The following is a 22,623-nucleotide window of genomic DNA, read 5'->3' on the forward strand; positions in this document are numbered from 1 at the left end:
GCAGCACTCACTCCCCAGTGCTTGTCTGCCATCCACAAAGCACAAGTCAGGAGTGTCGCAGAACAATCCTCACTTTCCTGGACGAGTGCAACTTCAACAACGCTCAAGAGGGTCAGCATCATCCAGGATAAAAAGTAACCCTCTTGACTAGCACAACATCCACAAACATTCACTCCCTCCACCAGCGATGCAGTAACCTGCAACATCTACAAGATACACTGCTGCAGCTCACCATGACCGATTCAAGACTATATCCTAAACTTGCAACATCTACCACCTAGAAGGACTAAAACAGCAGATGTGTGGGAACAAGCACTTGCTGAGAAATATATCACCTTTTCTTCTGAAGGAACAAGATCCTGGTGCTCCCTTTCCTGCAGCACTCTTGATATACCTAAACCGATGGATGCAGAGGGTAGGCAACAGATGCTGACCATGCTGGTAAATGCCCACGTCCTATAAAAAAGACAGAAGAAAGCCATCATGCAAGCATAGCACAAATTTGTTCACCTTAGCACACCATCACATCAGCTGAACAGAAAAATGTTTTCCGTAACAGGTACGGAGCACTCACGTTTTAGCTGTAACCCCACAAGCACATTCCACTTCCAGTCTGTCTCACACAGCAGAGAGAGGAGGCTTCTGTGTGTGCAACCCGGGCAGGAGCAAACATCTTAGTTTGCTTCTGTTTGAGTTATGACTCATTTGTTAGTTCTGAGTCAAAAGGTTTGGGTTTAATCCCAGTCTAGTCCTTGAACACATAATCCAAGCAGGTACAAACGGAATTTTGTCCTCTGGAGTAGCTGTAAAAGATGCAGCGCTACTTGCAGAGCAGGAGAATCTTTGAATGGTTAACTCTCGAGCAACATCATTACAGCAGATTATTTCAGCATTACCACATTGCAGTGGTGCATTTCTGAATACAGTGTTAAACAGCAACTGTATTTCAAAAGTGCTTTGTGAATTGTAATGTATTTTATCCTGAGCTTCCTACACAAATACAAGCTCTTACATTAGCCCATTCCTCCTATAGCTGCGAACGAGTAAAGATGTTTTAGTAGGTCAGCCAGACCCACATTGAAACATCACTGACCATTGTTGAAATGTAGTAAGGTTGCTGATGAACAAAAATCAGACAAAAAGGAAATGGTGACCTTGAAATGCTGAGGTTTTAACTGCCTGAACCGCTTCTTTGTTATTGCATAGGGTATATGCAATAGTTTTTTATGTTACTCATAAAGTCACTCAACTAAACATCATATCTTCATGCTTAACCTATCGTCAACTAGTGACAGATTGATCAAGACTGGAGATGTGCGACAGGATAGAATCAGCTTTACTGTCACATGTACTCACATAATTACGGTGAAAAGTTTACAAGTCACCACATACAGTGCCATCTTAGGTACCAAGGTGCAGATTCTTAAGTACAAATTCTTAGGGAGGGGAAAAGAAAGAACAAAGAAAGGAAAAAGTCCAGCAATAAGAGAGAAATAAGAGTTCAGAACAACAGTCCCTCCAACCCAAACTGTACTACGCTTCTGTGCAAGGCCAGGAGGGCTAGGATTCCGGATCCACGTGATGCCGAGACTTTCGCCCTGAACATCGTCAATGCTGCCCAAGGATAGGAGTTGAAAAGAAAACAAACTGCAAAAAGAGAGAGAAGAAAAAAAATGGACAGAGCCGCCATCTTGGAAGAAGACACCACAAGACTTGTGAAAGATGCAGGGACAACTTGGAGGGCTAGCAGTAGAACAGATTACAGAGATAAGATTTGAAAAACAATGATGACAATTTTAAAACAGAAACTTTTTTTTCTGTGGGCAAAGGCAAAGACCACCAGAATTTTGGAGAAGTGAAGTTGACAGAGAGATGTACTGCATGGAAACAGGCCCTTCGTTCCAACTTGTTTACGCTGACCAGATAGTCAAGATAAATCTAGTGCCATTTGCCAGCAATTGGCCCATATCCCTCTAAATACTTCCTATTCATATACCCATCCAGATGCTTTTCAAATGATGTAATTGCACCAGCCACAACCACCTCCTCTGGCAGCTCATTCAGTCCATGTGCCTCCCTCTGCGTGAAAAAGCTGCTCCTTCGGTCCCTGTTGTATCTTGCCCCTCTCACCTTAAACCAATGCCCTGTAGTTTTGGACTCACCCACTCTGGAGAAAATACCTTTTCTGTTCACCCTATCCATGCTCATCATGATTTTATAAACCTCTATAAGGTCACCCCTCAGCCTCCAACACTCCAGGGAAAATAACCCCAGCCTGTTCAACCTCTCCCTTTACCTCAAACCCTCCAGCCCTGGCAACATCCTTGTAAATAGTTTCTGAACCCTTTCATGATTCACAACATCTTTCCTGTAGCAGGGAGACCAGATTTGCACATGGTATTCCAAAAGTGTTCTAACCAATGTCCTGTACAGCTACAACATGACCTCCCAACTCCTATATTCAATGCACTGACCAATAAATGCAAGCATATCAAACACTTTCCTCACTATCCTGTCAACCTGCAATGCCACTTTCAAAAAACTATAAACCTGCACTCAGGTCCCTTTTTCAGAAACTCCGTCCAGGACCTTATCATTGAGTTACCATGAATTTGCCTTTCCAAAATGCAGTGCCTCACATTTTTAAAAAAAATTAAAATCCATCTGCCACCCATTGGCCCATCAGATCAAGATCCTGTTGTACTCTGAGGTAGCCTTCTTTGCTGTCCATGACACCTCCAATTTTGGTGTTATCTGCAAACATACTAACCATACCAAGAAGGCATACAGTATTAATAGAGGGATCGAGTTCCGGAACCAAGAGGTTATGCTGCAGCTGTACAAAACTCTGGTGTGGCTGCAGTTGGAGTATTGTGTACAGTTCTGGTCACCGCATTATAAGAAGGATGTGGAAGCTTTGGAAAGGGTGCAGAGGAGATTTACTAGGATGTTGCCTGGTATGGGGGGAAGGTCTTACGAGGAAAGGCTGAGGGACTTGAGGCTGTTTTCATGAGAGAGAAGAAGGTTGAGAGGTGACTTAATTGAAACATATAAAATAATCAGAGGGTTAGATAGGGTGGATAGGGAGAGCTTTTTTCCTCGGATGGTGACGGCGAGCACGAGGGGGCATAGCTTTAAATTGAGGGGTGAAAGATATAAGACAGATGTCAGAGGTAGTTTCTTTACTCAGAGAGTAGTAAGGGAATGGAACGCTTTGCCTGCAACGGTAGTAGATTTGCCAACTTTAGGTACATTTAAGTTGTCATTGGACAAGCATATGGACGTACATGGAATAGTGTAGGTTCGATGGGCTTGAGATCGGTTTGACAGGTCGGCACAACATTGAGGGCCGAAGGGCCTGTACTGTGCTGTTATGTTCTATGTTCTATGTCCATACCTCATGTTCACATCAAAATCATCTATATAAATGACAAAAAACAGTGGAGCCAGCACCGATCCCAGTGGCACACTGTTAGTCACAGGCCTCCAGTCTGAAAAGCAACCCTCCACCACCACACTCTGTATTCTACCTTTGAGCCAGTTCTCCCAGTATTCTGTGTCATATAACCTTGCTAACCATGAGGAGCCTTGTCTTACACCTTACTGAAGTCTATATAGATCATGTCCACCATTCTGCCCTCAGTCTTCTTCATTACTTATTCAAAAAACTCAAGTTCAAGTTAGTGAGACACAATTTCCCACGCACAGAACCATGTTAATCATCCCTCATCAGTCTTTGCCTTTCTAAATACATGCAAGTCCTGTCCCTCAGGATTCCCTCCAACAACTTGTCCACCACCGATGTCTCTCTGGCTTTTCTTTAACACTTTTCTTCAACAGTGGCATCATGTTAGCTGATCTCCAGTCTTCCCGCACCTCACCTGTGGTTACTGATGATACAAATCTCTCAGCAAGGGGCCCAGCAAATCACTTCCCTAGCTTCCCACAGAGTTCTAGGATACACCTAATAAAGTCCCAGGGATTTATCAAACTTTTATGTGTTTAAGATATCCAGCACCTCCACCTCTGTAACATGGACATTTTCAAGATGCTGCAATCTATATCCCCACATTCTATATCTTCCATATCATTCTTCACAGGAAACACAAGTGCAAACTAGTCGTTTAGTGTCTCCCTCATCTCCTGCAGTTTCACACATAGGCAGCCTTGCTGATCTTTAAGAGGCCCCATTCTCTCCCTTGTTACTCTTTTGTCCTTAATGTATTTGTAAAATCCCTTTGGATTCTCTTTAACCCTATTTGCTGACTCTATCCCAGGTCGCTTTTTTTGCCCTCCTGATTTCCCTCTTAAGTATATTCCTACTGCTTCTTCTAAGGATTCATTTGATCTCTGCTACCTATTCCTGACATTGCTTCTTTCTTTTTCTTGACCAAAATCTCATTTTTTTCTAGTTATCAGGCAATGCCTACACCTACCAGCCTTGCCATCCTAACAGGGACATGCTATGTCTGGACGCTTGTTATCTCATTTTTGAAGGCTTTTCATTTTCCAGCCAACCTTTTACCTGTAAACATCCGCTCCTAATCAGCTTTTGAAATTTATTGCCTAATACTTTCAAGATTGGCCTTCCTCCAATTTAGAACTTTAAATTTTATATCTCGTCCATCCTATTCCATCACTATTTTAAAACAAATAGAATTATGTTTGCTGGCCCTAAAGTACTCCCACACTGACACCTCAGTCACCTACCCTGCCTGATTTCCCAAGAGTAAGTCAAGTTTTGCACATAGGCACATGCATATACTGAATCAGGAAATTTTCTTGTATATGTTTAAATTCCTCTCCATCAAAGCCCTTAACGTTATGGCAGTCCCAATCTATATTTGGAAAGTTAAAATCCTTGACCATACTGCCCTAGTATTCTTACAATTAACAGAGATTTCCTTACAAATTTATTTTTCAATTTCCCACTCATTATTTGTGGGTCTACAGTATAATACCAATCAGGTGATCATCCCTTTGTTACTTCTCAGTTCCTTCCAACTAACTTCCCTGGATGTATTCCTCAGAATACATCCAATCTAAGTACAGCTGTAATGTTATCCCTAAACAAGGACACTACTCCCCTCTCCTGTCTTGGCTCACCCTGCACTTCTATCCTTCCTATAGCATCTATTCCATGAAACATTCAACTGCCAGTCCTGTCCATTCCTGAGCCGCATCCCTGTAATTTCTATGATATTCCAGTCCCACTTTCCCAACCACGCCCTGAATTCATCTGCCTTACCTGTTAGGTCTCTCGCATTGAAATAAATGCTGTTTAATTTATCAGTCCTACCTCGTTGTCTGCTTTGTTCCTGCCTGCCCTGACTGTTTGATTTGCTCCTTTTCCCAAGCGTACCAGTCTGAGGTTGGTCTCTTTCCTCACTATCTCCCTGGATCCCACCCCACCCCTCACTAGTTGAAATCCTCCTGAGCAGCTCGAGCAAAACTCGCTGCCAGTGTATTAGAACATAGAACAGTACAGCACAGAACAGGCCCTTCAGCCCACAATGTTGTGCCGACCATTGATCCTCATGTATGCACCCTCAAATTTCTGTGACCATATGCATGTCCAGCAGTCTCTTAAATGTCCCCAATGACTTTGTTTCCACAACTGCTGCTGGCAACGCATTCCATGCTCTCACAACTCTCTGTGTAAAGAACCCGCCTCTGACATCCTATCTATACTTTCCTCCAACCAGCTTAAAACTATGACCCCTCGTGTTAGCCATTTCTGCCCTGGGAAATAGTCTCTGGCTATCAACTCTATCTATGCCTCTCATTATCTTGTATACCTCAATTAGGTCCCCTCTCCTCCTCCTTTTCTCCAATGAAAAAAGTCTGAGCTCACTCAACCTCTCTTCATAAGATAAGCCCTCCAGTCCAGTCAGCATCCTGGTAAACCTCCTCTGAACCCTCTCCAAAGCATCCACATCTTTCCTATAATAGGGCGACCAGACTTGGACGCAGTATTCCAAGTGAGGTCTAACCAAAGTTTTATAGAGCTGCAACAAGATCTCACGACTCTTGAACTCAATCCCCCTGCTAATGAAAGCCAAAACACCATATGCTTTCTTAACAACCCTGTCCACTTGGGTGGCCATTTTAAGGGATCTATGTATCTGCACACCAAGATCCCTCTGTTTATCCACACTGCCAAGAATCCTATCCTTAATCCTGTACTCAGCTTTCAAATTCGACCTTCCAAAATGCATCACCTCGCATTTATCCAGGTTGAACTCCATCTGCCACCTCTCAGCCCATCTCTGCATCCTGTCAATCGCGCTGCAGCCTACAACAGCCCTCTATACGGTCAACGACACCTCCAACCTTCGTGTCGTCTGCAAACTTGCTGACCCATCCTTCAATCCCCTCATCCAAGTCATTAATAAAAATTACAAACAGTAGAGGCCCAAGGACAGAGCCCTGTGGAACACCACTCACCACTGACTTCCAGGCAGAATATTTTCCTTCTACTACCACTCGCTGTCTTCTGTTGACCAGCCAATTCTGTATCCAGACAGCTAAGTTCCCCTGTATCCCATTCTTCCTGACCTTCTGAATGACCCTACCATGGGGAACCTTATCAAATGCCTTGCTGAAGTCCATATACACCACATCCACAGCTCGACCCTCGTCAACTTTTCTAGTCACATCCTCAAAGAACTCGATAAGGTTTGAGAGGCATGACCTGCCCGTCACAAAGCCGTGTTGACTGCATTTAGTCCCCTTCCAATTCACAGGCAGTGTATCCTTCTCCCCTGCACCAGCTTCTCAGTCACACATTCATCTGCTCTATCCTCCTATTCCTACTCTCACTAGCACGTGGCACTGGGAGTAATCCAGATATTACTACCCTTGAGGACCTCCTTTTTAAATTCCTGCCTAACATCCTATATTCTCTCCTCCGAATCTCCACCCTTTTCTCCTCCTGTCTCATTAGTCCCAGTATGTACAACAACCTCCTGCTGGTCGCTCTCCCATTTGAGAATATTCTTTCTGCACCTTCTCCCAAGATATCCTTGATCCTGGCACCAGGTAGGCAACACACCATTCTGATGTCTCGCTGTCGGCTACAGAATTGTCTGTCTGTGCCTCTGACCAGAGAGTCCCCCATCACAGTCGATCATTTGGAAGCTGGTGCACTCCTTGTTACATTAGAGTCAGTCTCGGTACCAGAAACCTGGCTGTCAGTGCTACATTCTCCTGAGAGCCCATCACCCCCTACATTTTCCAAAACAGCGTACTTGTTTGAGATGGGGAAAGCCACAGGGGACTCCTGCGTGACCTGCCTCCCTCTCCCACCTTTCCCAGAGTTAACCCACCTACCTGTATCTGCGGTTTATCTCCCTCCCTGCAACTACATCCATCACGCCCCCAGCTTCTGTTAATTCATGATTGCCTCTGATATAATAAGGTTGCCGATGAGCTGTATACGATCCCATGGGACTCAGTCCACTGTCAATAGATCCAGGATATGGTCAAGAACAAGAAACTGCCTGGTCTATTGCATCCAAGAGACTGCCACCATGAGTCCACCTCTTCCAATTAGAAAGTGATGGCCTGGTCCAGAAATCCAGGTCTCTACAAGAAACAAAGAATTGATTCAATGGAACAGCTGCCTTCCAGGAAAGAAACTTATAAAATTATGGTCACAACAGAAGCTATGGGAAATGTTCAGCAGGTCTGGCAGCATCTATAAAGCAAAAACAAAATCAATGTTAACATTTCGGGTCCGCGACCCTTCCTCAGAATCTCAGTTACATTGTGTATGTCTCCACCAAAGCTGCTGATGACAATGTAATTGAGGTTCTGAGGACCTGAAACGTTAACTCAGATATTTTTTCTTCTTTACAGTTGCTGCCAAACCTGCTGAGCTTTTCCAGCAACTTCTGCTTTTGCTCTCAATATCGAGACTCCTCTCTGACCATCACATAACTTTTCCTAACTTGCACACCAATGCCCTCAGTATTCAGGTCTGGGAAGATTGCACTCGAAGGAGTTCCACTCTACTCTTTGGAGGGAGCAATATATCTCCACCAGCTCTCTAGGGTGCTGATTACTGAATTGAACTGTATCACTCATCGTGCAACAAACATTCTTGTTGTCTAAGAACACTAACTCTGCTTTAGATGCTCTACAGGTGTATCCTGTACCACCAATCACAAAGATAGGCACAAGTCAAAGCAAAATCAAAGAACCATTGGTGGTACCTCAAACTATCCTCTTCCAGTGTTACAAATTGTTAGAGGCAGTAAAAGCTACAAGATATCACGAGTGATCATCTAGAAAAATACCATAGCTTCCATCACTATCAAGTAGAGTGCAGGGAAGTAGAGTTGAAATGCCCATCAGCCGTGATTTAAATGGTGGAGTGGACTTGATGGGACGAATGGCCTGACTTCCACTCCTATGTCTTATGGTCTTAAGTAGTTCCAGAGATCTGCTTCACCTAAAAAGTGACTCCAGATCAGACCCTGTGCACACAGTTTCCTCACCCCCAGTCTAAGCTTAGCCTTCCAGTTCTGGACTGACTATACAACTGAGTTCTCACATACAATAACAATGGAGATGCATACATTTAGCTACTTTCTTCTTTAGTTTTAAAATCTTTATTTTGATAAGTACATAAAAATCACAGATCGCAGTCAATCTAGAAGATTCTCTATATTAAATCACAAAATCAACAAAATTAAGACTTTTCAGGGTGCTAAAATTTGTTTCTTTCATATATTTTTGCTTTGATTTAACCAGACAAACAAGATTATAAAACTGATCTTTATTGTTCACCAGCTGTTGTTTAGTTGTGAATCATAATTCCATTATAAGTTGGATGTGTCTGTCTAACATCAGTGAGCACAAACTATCCTGTATTATGTCATAAACCATTGCTTTTTCAGTTGTCATCAGACAATAATTTGTTATTTTTATCTCCAGCTATTTAGTCTGCAAAGAATAGTGTGCATTTATTCATGTGTCTATTCGTGACCCCTCATTTACAATGCCTATAACGGCAAAAAATTTCAAAAATGGTAGCTCAGGAAATGAACTAGAAAAAGTTAATTATACCATTCTGTGTGCATCCATTTTTTTTTGTCTTTCTCTAAAAGGGAAGAATAGACCACTGCAGAGTAGTCCACCCTGAACTGTTTTTCGCAAATGCCTTTACCATTTCTACCTTCAGAAAACAATGCCTTTTGATAATACTGCAGACCTTTGTACTTAGCTGCAGCTTTGTGTTTGCTTTCTATTTTGGTCTGGAGAAGAGATAATCTTGTGGAGCTGCATAAAGTAGAGAACATAAATCTGGACTGCTTTTTCAGATTGCACCATGACAGGTTCAGACAAAAGGCAGACACCAAATACTTATTCGCATTGGAAAGAATGTAGAATGCACTTTGAAGTTGACAGAGGCAAAGAAATAGTTAAGAGAAGGTTGAAAGTTGGGACGGGAGCACTGCAGGTTAGTTCTGGATGGATGGACTGCAATTGGTCCATTGATATTCAGCATTCATTGCAGCTCAGGAGAATTTATTTAATAAAAGTCAAAGATATCGTATTGCCCGCATGCCCTATTGCATTGCCTGCGTGGAGTCATAATATCATATGTTACTAGGTTCAGTTCCTGAGTTATGATGAGTTAGCAGTGGTTATTAAAGTCAGCTTTGCAGCAGACTGGGCTGTGACAGCTCCCCTGTTGAGCCTGATAGTAAGTGACAGTCTGGCTGGTAGCCTGCCTTCCTTCCTTAAGACTCCAGTAAATGATTATCATCATATGGTTGGAGGTCACATTTTACTTTAATTTGGATACTGAATATATCCTCCTTCGGAATAATGGAAAAGAACTCTGGACTTATTTACTAAGCAATTATATATGGAAGGTAGAGGGGAAAACAAATCAATTTGAGCTGCTCCCTTGATTGGTGGATCAGTGACCCTGATTGAAAGTAAGTGTGTGAATGTTCACTGAGGGTATGTCCACTTCTTCATTGAGCTTCTCTACTGCTTAGTAGTCTGGTCACTATCTGCTTTGACTTGTTATTGGTCTACTACCATCCAATGGAGTCACCCCCATCACATTCAGGGAAACATGAGGAAGACAAGTTGATCTTTATTTCAAAGGAAAGGAATGCTTTTTTAAAAAAGGGGGGACAGCCTTGCTAAAATTATATAAGGCACAAGTTAGACCGCACCTAGAATATTGTGAAGTTTTTCATGTCCTAATTAAAAGAAAGATATTCTGGCATTGGAAGCAGTCTGGAGACCATTCAGTAAGTTGATCTAGCTGTGGGGATATTGTCTTAATAGGAAAGATTAAGTAGGTTTTGCTTGTACTCATTGGAGTGGAGAAAAAACAAAGAGACCGATTGAAACAGAAGGTTGTTCAGGGGCTTGACAAGGTAGATGCAGAGAGGTTGTTTCCCCTTGTGGGAAAGTCTAGGACCACAGGCATAATCATAGCGTAAGGGGCGCCCGGTAAATGAAGAGAAATTTTCTTCTTCGAGGGGGAATGAATCTTTATTGCTGAGGGTTGTAAAGGCTGGGTTCTTTAGCAATATCCAAGTTTTAGATTTTTATCAGTAAGGGACTCACGGCTTACGGGGAAATAGCAGATTAGGTGTGTTCTCATTGAATGGTAGAACAGACTCAATGGGCTGAATGGCCTACTTGTGCTCCTACATTTTATGGTCTTATGGTTTAACATGGCAGAGCTAAAACAAAATTGTAGGTTCTTGCTGAGCGAGGAGTTTGCAACAAACGAAGCTTTAAGAAAAAGACGGGAGAGATGTAACCATTTCATTCTGCTACGAAATAAGATTTATATTCTACAGCAGTTTTCACTTTTACCAAAATTGGCTCCACGCCTCATCTTTTGCCTTACTTTAAAGGAAAGAGCTGCATTTTTTTGTAGCAATCTTCATAATTTCAGGTTGTGCCAAATCACCTTCAAGCCAATGGAGTGTGTTCGAAGTCAAATAGTGTTGGAAACACAGCAGTCCATTTCTGCACTGCAAACTCTCATAAACAACCATGCAATAAAGATATATATAACAAATAATAGATTATAATAACAGATAATAAGATCATCTCTTTTAGGTGCTGGGAACCAGGGTGGTGGGAACAAACCTGCAACAGTGCAGCAATTCCCCAGAACTGCGCTGAAGTTTAACCTGAATTCTGTGCTCAGCTCTCAATCCTCGGACTCTGAAATGAGGGTCCCAGCCACTGAGCTATGGCTTTGCTGTTTATCCCACATGCCAGAAGCTGAAGCAGTCATTTTGTCAGCCGTGCCATGGATAAATGACCTGTTTTAGCCAAGTAAGAGACTATGACATTTTATACTCGTCTTATTTCTACTTCCTTATGACTAATGTGACACTGTTTCTGTTTCCTAATTTCAGGACAGCCACACAATTCTATTTCTGTGTGACCTGCACATCCATTTCCCCATCAGCATCATAGACAATATTAGAAAGCACTGTATAGAAGGGAAACTGGCATATGCCCCTATTGTGATGAGACTGAGCTGTGGCAGCTCCCCTGTTGAGCCTGACGGTGAGTGACATTCTGACAAATAGCCCTCCTCTGCCTTAAGCAGTACAGACTATCAGCAAACAGTTAGAAAACAAATTTCACTTTAATTTGGACACTGAGTGCATTCTGTTTCAGAATTCTGGGTAGGTTAAATTTCTGGTGATAATGGGAACTGCAGATGCTGGAGAATCCAAGATAATAAAATGTGAGGCTGGATGAACACAGCAGGCCCAGCAGCATCTCAGGAGCACAAATGCTGACGTTTCGGGCCTAGACCCTTCATCAGAGAGACTCTAGACCCTCTCTGATGAAGGGTCTAGGCCTGAAACGTCAGCTTTTGTGCTCCTGAGATGCTGCTGGGCCTGCTGTGTTCATCCAGCCTCACATTTTATTATCTTAGGTTAAATTTCTGGACTTGTTTAAGGTGTGTAAGATCCTATGACCGGTACTTGAATGATACCTCGGGGCACTTTTTTTTAAAAAAACTGTTTCACTCTCAGAAAGTTTTCCTACAAATTGACCAGTTCAGGGCCATCAAGCATCAGAGAGTTATTTTTATTCTTGCAATATCCTAGCCGGGCCATATATCCTGGGACTACTTGTGGTTGCCACATTCAGGACCTTCAAACGCTCGCTGGCTGGTGGAAATCTTCCATGACTCAGCTTATGACACAGTCCTAGTGATCATGAGAGCCCTTACAGCCATTCTTTTAGCACCCCGCAATAATACATGGATGTGTTTGTAATCTTGGTGTAATTGGGGCTCTTGCCTCCAAAGAAACTGAATGCTTGGCACATAGAGCCAGCCTAGCCTACAGGGCATGCTACTATTTGAGGGATGATGCTGGAAATGAACTCAAGGATACATCAAACCTACATATTAGATTGATGTACTTAAGTGCTATGTTTCAAATTTGGAGTATTTTCTGCTGAAGCAAGAGTACTGTTCCCCACCACCAACAGAGGTTGGAGATTGTGATTGATGATCCTTCGATCTACCACTTTGTAATGCAGTGTTTATTCTAGCTGTAGAATTGTAATATCACACATTACAATGAGGTGGCAGTTTTACACGACCAGTGGTTGATTGCTCTGCGTTTTCCCACCTTTCTCTTGCAACCTGTAACTCTCAAATTTCCAGACAGATCAAGGACTGCTTTGTGGCTCTAGTTGCAGGTTGGCAGAAGACATTGCTAAAGTGGAAGAACCACTTTTCTGAAGCTGTTTCAATACCACAGGATTAGACACAATTGGGAGGGAGAATACCTTCAGTTACTTTTCCAATGAACATCCTGATGTCATTGTAGAGTCACCCTCGTGATTTCCATTTGGTGCCATCTCACCTTTACAACCTTGGTAGTGAATAAAGATGTGAGGGATGGTGAGAGTTCATTTATTTGCAAAGTTTGAAATGCTCGAGATTTGCAAATGCTCAGCCAGATAATAACCCAAAGCGAAGGGCCTACTGTACCATCCAGCCACAAGACACAAGGTGGCTCCTGTTCTTACCTCCGCCATCTATGTTGGCATACAGGGGGGTTGCACTTATCCAAGGTACATATGGTGATGGCTATCCAAACAACTTTTCTTCAAAAGGTGCTCTTGTGGATGCTGGGCAAGGGCATGATCACTTGGCCTCGGATTCCACATACTCAAGCAGCCTGTTCAAGTTCCATGCCAAAGCTCTCACATTACAGCCAAATTCAGTGAGGCGTATTGGCACAAGGAGAACCTTTATCGTTAGTAAGACGTCTAAACCTTCAAAGAACACTGGAGCAAATAGAAGTGGAAGGTCTACTTGACGTACAGGGGTAACGCAGTCTGCAGTGGTACAAGAAGGCAGCTCGCCACCACCTTTAAGGGCAACTAGGATGGGCAATAAATGCCAGCTAGCTGGCAATGCCCACATCCCATGACGAAATATTTTTAAAATATTCTGGTTGCTCACTTGCTGCCACCTGGTTCTCTGATGGACTAGTATCAGCCGGGCCTGAGGTCCTCCCGCTAGGGCGGCACGGTGGCTCAGTGGGTTAGCACTGCAGCCTCACGGCACCAGGGCCCCAAGTTCGATTCCACCCTTGGGCAACTGTCTGCGTGGCATTTGCACGTTCGCCCCGTGTCTGCGTGGGTTTCCTCCGGGTGCTCCGGTCTCCTCCCATGGTCCAAAGATGTGCACGGTAGATGGATTGGCCATGTTAAATTATCCATGGTGTTGAGGGACGCGTAGATTAGGTAGGTTATAGGGGGATGGGCCTGGGCGGGATGCTCCGAGGGTCAGGGCAGACTTGTTGGGCCAAAGGGCCTGTTCCCCCATTGTAGGGATTCTACAGTTGACTGCGTACCAGTTTAGTTACCAGTTCATGGGTTTGCTTTGGGCAGCTCGTGTGTACAAAGTTGTGTCCCATACACTGACTCTTTTTCTTCCAATATATCCTTAAGGGTACTGGGAAGTAAACGGATTTGGACTGTTTGGAATCTTTAAAAGCGATTTCGACAAGATTGGAGGAATGAACACAGAGGAGTTCCGGGATCGATGGGGCGGAGAGGATTGGGAGCTACTGGACAGGTAACATTGGCAGAGAAAATACTTCTGTTCTTCTGTTTTGTGCTGCCGTTGATATTTTTCACCTTATGTTGAATTGTGCTATTGCCTTTCGAACTCAGTAGAACAAATTGTCACTTTCTAGGGATCTAACACTAGGACCAAGAAAGAGTTTGGAGAATGTTCCTTCTGTGGCTGCACTATTGATGATTATTAGGCACTTTCACAGCCATAAAGTAGTGACAGGGGAATGTATGTGGCTATTATTTTAAGTGGACTTTCAGAGGGCATTCAGTAAGGGCCCAGATAAGAGACTGTTTGCTATAGGTGAAATTTGGATTTGAAGGCAAATTATTGACTTCATAGGAAATTGCCTGCAACAGCAGGCAGGAAATCTGATGGGAAGTGACTACAAACATCTGTCTCAACTTTTCACGATATTCATTAACTGCTTAGATAAAGTCACATATCCATATTGCCACCTATCTGTGGCAACATTGGCAATGCAGACAGAAGCATTAAAATTACAGAAGAAATTGATAAATTAAGTGAACAGGCTAAATTATGGCAATTGATGAGGCCATTTTTAGAATTTAGTGTACAATTCTGGTCGTCCTTCTGCAGCAGAGATGTTGCTAAACATGAGAGGCGACAGAAAAGATTTACGAGGATGTTGTTGGAATTATAGGGAGAGGCAGAATATGCTGAGGCTTTTTCCCCTCCCGGAATATCGGAGATTGAGGGGTGATGTTATAAAGGTTTGTAAAATTCGATGGGATGAATAGCCAAGGTCTTTTTTAACTAGGATCAGGGAGTTCAAAATCAGAGGGCATAGATTTAAAGGGAGAGGGGAAAGATTTAAAAAGAAGGACCTGAGAGGTAACTTTTTCACAAAGAGGGTGGTGTGTGTACGGAACAAGTTGAAGTGGAGGAATATGATACAATTGCAACATTTAAAATGCATAGGAAGGGTTTAGGCAGATATGGGCCAAAAGCTGGCAAATGGAACTAATCAGATTGGAATGTCTTCTTTGGTGCTGATGAGTTGGACTGAAGGGTCGGTTTCTGTGCTACGTGACTCTAGATATGAGGGCACACTCCCAGATACAATGGGATACCCTCCTTCAATGGGAAAGAACTAGCAAAAATGAAGAGCCACAGAAATTTAGGGATACATCATGGAATGCTGATCTTTTTAATCTAGAAATTTGAACACAACAGGGTAAGACACTATGCTACAGTGATGCAAAGCCCTGGACTGAGCACAGTGTTTAGTTCTGGAACACGACACCTCACAAAAGGATAAGCTGGCATCAGAAGGAATGTAATACAGATTTACCAGAGGCTAAAGTAAGAGCACTGCAAGTTCACTGGAACTTAGAAAATCAAGAGGTGATCTGATTAGTGTTTTGAAATTTTTTAGAGGAACTGATAAAATAGATTAGAGTGAAACTATTTCTGCTGATTGGGCACTTTAGCATAAGGTGTCGAACCTGTAGGTTAGAGCTCAGTTATTCAGGTGTAAAACTAAGAAGTTGCTTCTCATGAAAACTTTGGGATAAGATTGGAGTTTTTATTTGTAAGTAGAAGATGATTTTGTAGTGATTGCTTGATTTTTATTCAAAGAGATAAAGGGTTGTAGGGCCAAGGCAGATATAGGGAGTTAGCTGACCTATCTGCCAGGACCTCAAGAGTGACATACCACATCATTCTCCAGAGTGAGAGAGAGAGAGAGAGACACACACACAGAGTGCAGGCCAGCAGTGTCAGAAGAGAGAGGAGGAGAAGATGAGCAGTGCCTAGAGAAAGAGTTTTTTTTGTGGAGGTGTTGTAGCATTAAAAGGTGGAAAGGGGGCAGTACAGTCCAGAGGGTGATAAAGAGCTTGGATGGAGAGAGTGGACTCAATGAGAGAGCGATGGCCTGGGGCATTAATTGTGGGCCAGCGAAGGCCTAGTTTAACAGCCAACAAGAATGAACAGCAGTGTTGGCACAGGCAGAGAGAATATGGTTTAAACGTGGCCGAGAGAGCGTGTGGGGGATCGGGGTTTGATCCCGAGGCTGGAAGATAGTATGAGACAAGAGAGAATGACAGTGCACTAGAGAGGGAGAAGGGCAGCAGAGGAATGTAAACATACAAACGGTGGTGCGGTGGGGGCAGGGGGAGAGATAGAGAGCATGAGCAATGGCTGAGTAGACCCTCCACTAAATGAAAGAAATCTGGAGAGTATATTTTAAAGATAGTGCAACAAGATAGGACATTTTACAAGTGAGGCTATGGTGAGAACATCGTAGGGAGTAGTGCCATTTAAAAATTCTCAATGCCTTGGGCAGGCACGGTGGCTCAGTGGTTAGCACTGCAGCCTCACGGCGCCAGGGACTCGGGTTCGATTCCCGCCTCAGGTGATTGTCTGTGTGGAGTTTGCACATTCTCCCCGTGTCTGCGTGGGTTTCCTCCCACAGTCCAAAGATGTGCAGGTTAGGTGGATTGGCCGTGCTAAATTGCCCGTAGTGTTCAGGGATGTGTGGGTTACAGGGGGAATGGGTCTGGGTGGGATGCTTCAAGAGGCGGTGTGGACTTGTTGGGCTGAAGGGCCTGTTTCCACACTGTAGGGAACCTAATCTAATCTAAAAATCATTGCTCATCCGCAACGGAGCAATGGTGAGTCAAATTAATTCCAAACACAGAATGAAACCCTTTGTGTTTCTGTTCCTCAGGGTACTTCAGAGTGGCCTGGAGGTTGAACGATTGCGCCTCAGGAACTTCTATCATTATTTTCACTCCAAGCGAGGGATGTGGGATTCTCAGGCCAAGAAAACCACAAAGGAACCGAATGAGGGTTGAAACTTTGCCTATGCACTTTAAGGAAAAGGACATAAACCAGCAGACGTGTGCTCCTCAGGAGAACCAGCCGATTACCGAGCCATTCCCTTTCGAAGGATGCGTTTGTCCTTTTTGACCCCACACATGGAATTCCTCTCTCCAAACCCCGCTGTTCCATTTCTCAGCCGTCAAAGAAGTTGAGTAGTTGTGGAAACACCGAAACACAAAAGAACTGGACTGAAGCCAAGAAGAATACAGGCAAGGACCACAAGTCTGTGTATTGGAATCTTTTCAAATTGTAACACGTGTGAAATATCCTTCAGGCATCTTGGTGTCACTCTTCAGCAAATATTTGACCCTGATGGCCCAGCTCTGTGATCCAGTCGGTTGTTGCTGTTTTCACCATTGATCACAAACTTCGGAATATTAGTTTTCCCAGGGTTCTACTTGGGTGCATAATATATTGGATTATAAGTACACACAGCTGGTTCTTACCGAGCAAATGACATCCCTCTCCATCACTGGCCTTTCAGCATAAGATCAATGTAATAAAAAGAAACACAAACACACACACACACACACACTTGACATCTTGGACCAAACTTGTTCGGAATGTTTACTCGAGCAACAGTGACACAAACTGCCCCGGGGCTTTCCGGATCCCGTTCAGATGTGTTGCCTGTTGGTTTAAAGTGGACTGTATCCTTCAAAAAGGCAGGGCAAGTACTCATCAAAGCTAGCTACTTCGAGTCTGACCTAATGAAGCCGTATTCTGACGGCAGCCCCTGGTCTGGAGAAGGATAATTTTGGTCATTACAAAGGCGCATTTCAGAAACCAAGCTAAACCTTTTGGTCTCAACAAGGATACATAGACATGTTACCGGATGTCTGTTGGTTATCACACCCTTTGAGCTGTTCTCTGCTGTGATATGCAAAGAACGAGTAGACTCAAGCAAAGGACTGATGCCAAAGACTTTTTTTGTCAAAAGCTGGATCGGTTCTACACGATGATTTTAAAGAGAGTATCGCAGCTTCTGCTTGTGATACACCTTCTCACTTGATTCTGACCAATCTTACAAAAAGCAACTTTGTCTTATATTTTTTCTTACCTTGAAAATCAAACATGGAGTAGAGGCACAGGGTGTTGAGGGGAATTGAAGTTTTCAGGACTAATTTATGGAATTGAATCTTAATTAAATATTTAAACTGAATCGTTAAGACTACATGTTACACTAGTTGTGTTGAGAATTGGTGATGCCTTTTAGGATGTTCTTAGAATGATGTGTTCCGAATTTATAAAATGGAAAATCAGTTTTAATCCACACTGCTAGCTAGGAATGTTGCTGTTTGATATCATCATCAGGAGCATTAATTGTTTACAAAAATACTCCAAGTGGCAGAATTGCTTTTGTTATTAAGTATGGAGGATTTTTAATAATAAAAAATTATTTATTCAGATGACAGTCATTCAATTGAATTGGTAAAATATTTGAAATTCTGTCGATTGTCAATGGCAAACAAACAGTCAGTGACAAACTATAATTGGATTACATAATTGACTGTGTTGAATTTGAAAAGAAGTCTTTAGTCTTCATGTTTTTAAATGGCTGACAGCTAGTCTTAAGAAATAATATTGGGCTTCCCCATGCATCTGGATGTTGAGCTTGATGCTCCTAGGTGCCGGTTATAGTCGGGCGTTGGTAGGACACTAAAATTGGCCTGTGTATGTGCAACTAGTTTTGAATAAAATTGAAAAGCAAACATGCCTTTTACAAACTCGCCATTTTGTATTCATTCCAGTTCAGCGCATCAGTTGTCGACTTTGAGATGGCACAGCAGCAAATACTGCAGCCTCAGAACCAACGCAGCCCTCTGGCTAAGACTCAGTCATACAGCACAGAAACGCACCCTTCAGTCCAGCTCAGGTTTCCTAAACTGAACTAGTCCCATTCGCCAGTATTGGACCCATGTCCTTCTAAACCTTTCCAAGCCATGTACCTGTTGTAATTGTAGTCACCTCTACCATTTCTGCTGGTAGCTTGTTCTCTACATGCACCACCCTCTGCATGAAAACGTTGCCCCTTGCACCGTTTTAAGCCTCTCCCCTCTCACTTTAAACCTATATTCTTGAGTTTTGGACTCCGTTACTCTTGGCAAAAACTCTAAGTTCCACCCCTCAGGCTCCTACGCTGCAGGGATTTTAAAACCAAGTTCCAGCCTCTCCTTGTAACTCAAACTGTCTAGTCTTGGTAACATGCCTGCAAGTTTTTTCTGCACCCTTTGTGGGCTAATAACATCCTTCTCATAGCAGGGCACCAGAACTGTACACAGTGTGGCCTTACCAATGTCTTGTACCATCCCAATTCCTACACTCAACCGATTAAAGGTAAGTGTGCCAAATGCCTTCTTCACCAACCTGTCTGCTTCTGACAGTGCTTTCAAGGGAATATGTAACTATGTACCTGCACCCCACGGTGTCTCTGACAATGCTCCCCAGGGCCCTACCACTAATAAGTCCTGCCCTGGTTTGCCTTGGCAAAATGCAACACCTCTCACATATCTAAATTAAACTCCAGCTGCCATTCCTCTGCCCACCGGCCCAGTTGACTAAGATCCCATTGTGCTCATAGATCACCTTCGCTGTCCACCAACCACCAACTTTGGTGTCATCCAAAAACTTACTAATCGTACGATTTGGATGAGAATATAGAATGACGATCAGTGGATCCAGCACCTATCCTTGCAGCATACCACTGATCACAGGCCACTAGTCTAAAAAACACCCCTCTCCAACCACCTTCTATCTCTTCCGATCAAGCCAATTTTGTATCCAAATGGCTAGCTCTTCATTTCCCATATGATATAACCTTACTAATGTGTTGTACCTTGTCAAAACCTTGCTAAAATCCACGTAGACAACATTTACATTCCACCTTCATTAATCTTCTTTGTCACCTCTTCAAAAAACTCAAATCAAATTAGTGAGACACGATTTTCCATGCGCAGTCATGCTGACTATCCCTAATCAATCCAAGCCTTTCTAAATTCATGCAGATCCTGCCTCAGAACCTGCACCAACCATTTACTGATCTCTGACGTCAAGCTCCCTGGTCTGTAGTTCCTTGGCTTTTCCTTGCAAGCTTTCTTAAACAAAGGCACAACATGAAGCAACCTCCAGTCATGTGGCACCTTACCCATGACTGTTGATAACACAAACATCTCTGCCCGGAGCCCTGCAATTTCTTCCCTAGCTTTCCACAATGTCCTATTACATACTTGATCAGGCCCTGGGGATTAATCTACCTTTATGCATTTTACAACTCCCAGCAATTCCTTTTATGTAATGTATAATAGTTTCAAGACATCACTACTTATGTCTCCAAGTTCCCTTGCTTCCATGACTTTGTCCACAGTAAATATTGGTGAGAAATATTTGTTTGGGATCTCACGCATCTCCTGTGGTTCCACACACAGACAGCCTTGTTTAAGGGGCCCTATCCTCTCCCTCGTTACTCTTTTGGCCCTAAGTATATCTGTAGAATCTCTTTGGATTCTCCTTAACCTCATCTGCCTATCTCGTGTCTGCTTTTTGCTCTCCTGATGTACTCCTCCACCTCCTATATTCCTGAAGTTCACTTGATCCTAGCCATCTATACCAGACATATGCCCCCTCCTTTTTCTTGACCAGAACATTCGTATCTCTAGTCATCCAGTGTCCCCTACTCCTGCCAGCCTTGTCCTTGACTCTTACAACAACATACTGGCCTTAGACTCTCGATTAGCAATGACTCAAATATTCATTACCTGGGGCTGCAGATTGGCGGTGTGCTAGATTTCAGTTGATGAATTGACTGCCCAGTTTAGCTAACTTATGACCCCTGGAAAAGAAGACATGTGATTATTTTCAAATTGGTTCCAATTAACTCTACAAATAGACCCATTTACAGACAAGCTAGTCCTGTCTGAATAAGCAGTGAGAGCTAATCAGTGCCCTATACTGGCCACCTTCTACTTTAGCTGGTTAAATATGGTAAGAAGACCATAAGCAATAGGAGCAGGAGCAGGCTATTCGGCCCCTTGTGCCTGCTCCACCATTGAATAGGATCATGGCTGATCGAACATTCTTCACGTGAAGAATTTCCACTTTCCTGCAAATTCCCTTTAACCCTTGATTCTATCTATCTCAGCCTTGAATATACATAAGGACTTTGCCCCCACAGCTCTCTATGGCAAGGAGGTCCAAAGCCTCAGAAGAAATTCCTCCTCATCTCAGTCTTAGATTGGCTCTCCTTTATTCTGACAATATCCCATCTGATCCTAGACTCTATGAGGGGAACCATCCTACCCTGTCAAGCCCCTTTAAGAATCATATATGTTCCAATGAGATCACCTCTTATTATTTTAAGCTGTACTGAGTAGAGTCCAAAGCTGTTTGGCCTTTGTGCATAAGTCAATCCCTTCAACCCAGGGATCATCCTAGTGAACATTCTCTGAACTGTCTCCAATGGAATAGTATCTTTCCCAAATGTGATTTCACCTTGTACAGTCACAGTAAGACTCCATTGAAATAAGGGCTAGCATTCTATAAGCCTTCCTGATTACCTGCTGCACCTGTATGCTGGCTTTGAGTGTTTTGCGCGTAAGTCCCTTTGTGCTGCAGTTTTCTGCAGTATTGTCCATTTAAATGATATTCTGTTCTTTTGTTTATCCCTCCAAAATGAACACAATCATATTTTCCCACATCATTCTGCCTTTACCAATTTTTTGCCCACTTACTTAACCCATCAATACCTCTCTGTAAACTGTTTATATCATCGTCTCAACCTACGCTTCCAACTATTTTTGTGCTTTCTTACAAATTTGGCAACAGTACATTTATTCAACTTCTTTCTCCAACTCATAAACATACGCTGTAAACTGTTATGGTCCCAGCTCTAATCCCTGTGGAACCCTACTGGTATAGGTTACCAACGTAAAAAAGAACCTCTTATCACAACACACTGTTTCCTGCCCATTAGCCAATTCTCTATCCATGCCAATATACGACCTCTAATACTGTGGGTTCTTATGACTACTTTTTGAGAGGTACCTTGCCGAATGTCTTCTGGAAGTCCAAATACAACACATCTACTGGTTCCCCTCTATTCAGTCTGGTTGAGACTTCTTCCAAATCAAATAAATTAGCCAGACACGATTTCCTTCACATGAAGCCATGCTGAAAACTCTGCTTGATTAGATTAGGTGATGATTATCCTGTGCCCTGCCATTGCAAGTAGTTATGGATTCATAGAGCTTGGTTGGTCATTTTATATTTCGGCTCTCCATGTTGAGCTAGTGGTGGATAGTCCCCACAAAAACGAGCGCGGATCAAATAGCTGGCTTTTAATGCCACTCACTCAACAGAAACCAGGCCAGTTCACACTTGTGAGGTACTCAACTTTGCGGCCTCCTGTAATTATAATCACTGCGTTACATTACGTCAGACAGAACTCTGCTGGCATTTTAACCAGGCTGGGTGGGTGTGACTTTCTTAACCAGCTGGTTCTGAGAAAGTGTAAGAGCTGCATTTAGATAATCTGCACAATTTCCCATTGGCCATGGAAGACATGAACTTAGGTCACATAGTGGCAGGGAATCTCAAGGTACACCTGTCACCTCAGTCTCAAAGTTAATCTGCTTTCTGCGTACATTGTGACAATACTTCACCCAACCTTTCCTCAG

General features: G+C 43.1%; 1 protein-coding gene and 1 long non-coding RNA gene across 9 annotated transcripts in view; one reads left to right on the plus strand and one right to left on the minus strand.

The window, feature by feature from the left end:
- LOC125459246 (N-acetyl-beta-glucosaminyl-glycoprotein 4-beta-N-acetylgalactosaminyltransferase 1-like) overlaps positions 1–18,678 on the plus strand; it is a 660,984-nt gene extending 642,306 nt beyond the window's left edge. For 5 of the 6 annotated variants that reach the window (XM_048545435.2, XM_048545438.2, XM_048545436.2 and 2 more), the window contains 3 exons: positions 11,406–11,559; positions 13,978–14,104; positions 16,797–18,678. In XM_048545435.2, coding sequence (XP_048401392.1) covers positions 11,406–11,559; positions 13,978–14,104; positions 16,797–16,923 — 408 coding nt within the window. In that variant the 3' untranslated portion in view covers positions 16,924–18,678. Of the gene's footprint in view, positions 1–11,405; positions 11,560–13,977; positions 14,105–16,796 lie in introns of those variants that run through there. The other variant, XR_009446825.1, reaches the window with a different exon arrangement.
- The window catches only part of LOC125459247 (uncharacterized), a 104,171-nt gene that overhangs the window by 5,370 nt on the left and 76,178 nt on the right, over positions 1–22,623 (minus strand). For all 3 annotated transcript variants that reach the window (XR_009446827.1, XR_009446826.1, XR_007248990.2), the window contains exon 3: positions 336–456. This is a non-coding gene — a long non-coding RNA (uncharacterized LOC125459247). The remainder of the gene's footprint in view (positions 1–335; positions 457–22,623) is intronic.

The sequence above is a fragment of the Stegostoma tigrinum genome, chromosome 17 (assembly GCF_030684315.1).
Source record: "Stegostoma tigrinum isolate sSteTig4 chromosome 17, sSteTig4.hap1, whole genome shotgun sequence".
NCBI lineage: Eukaryota > Metazoa > Chordata > Chondrichthyes > Orectolobiformes > Stegostomatidae > Stegostoma > Stegostoma tigrinum.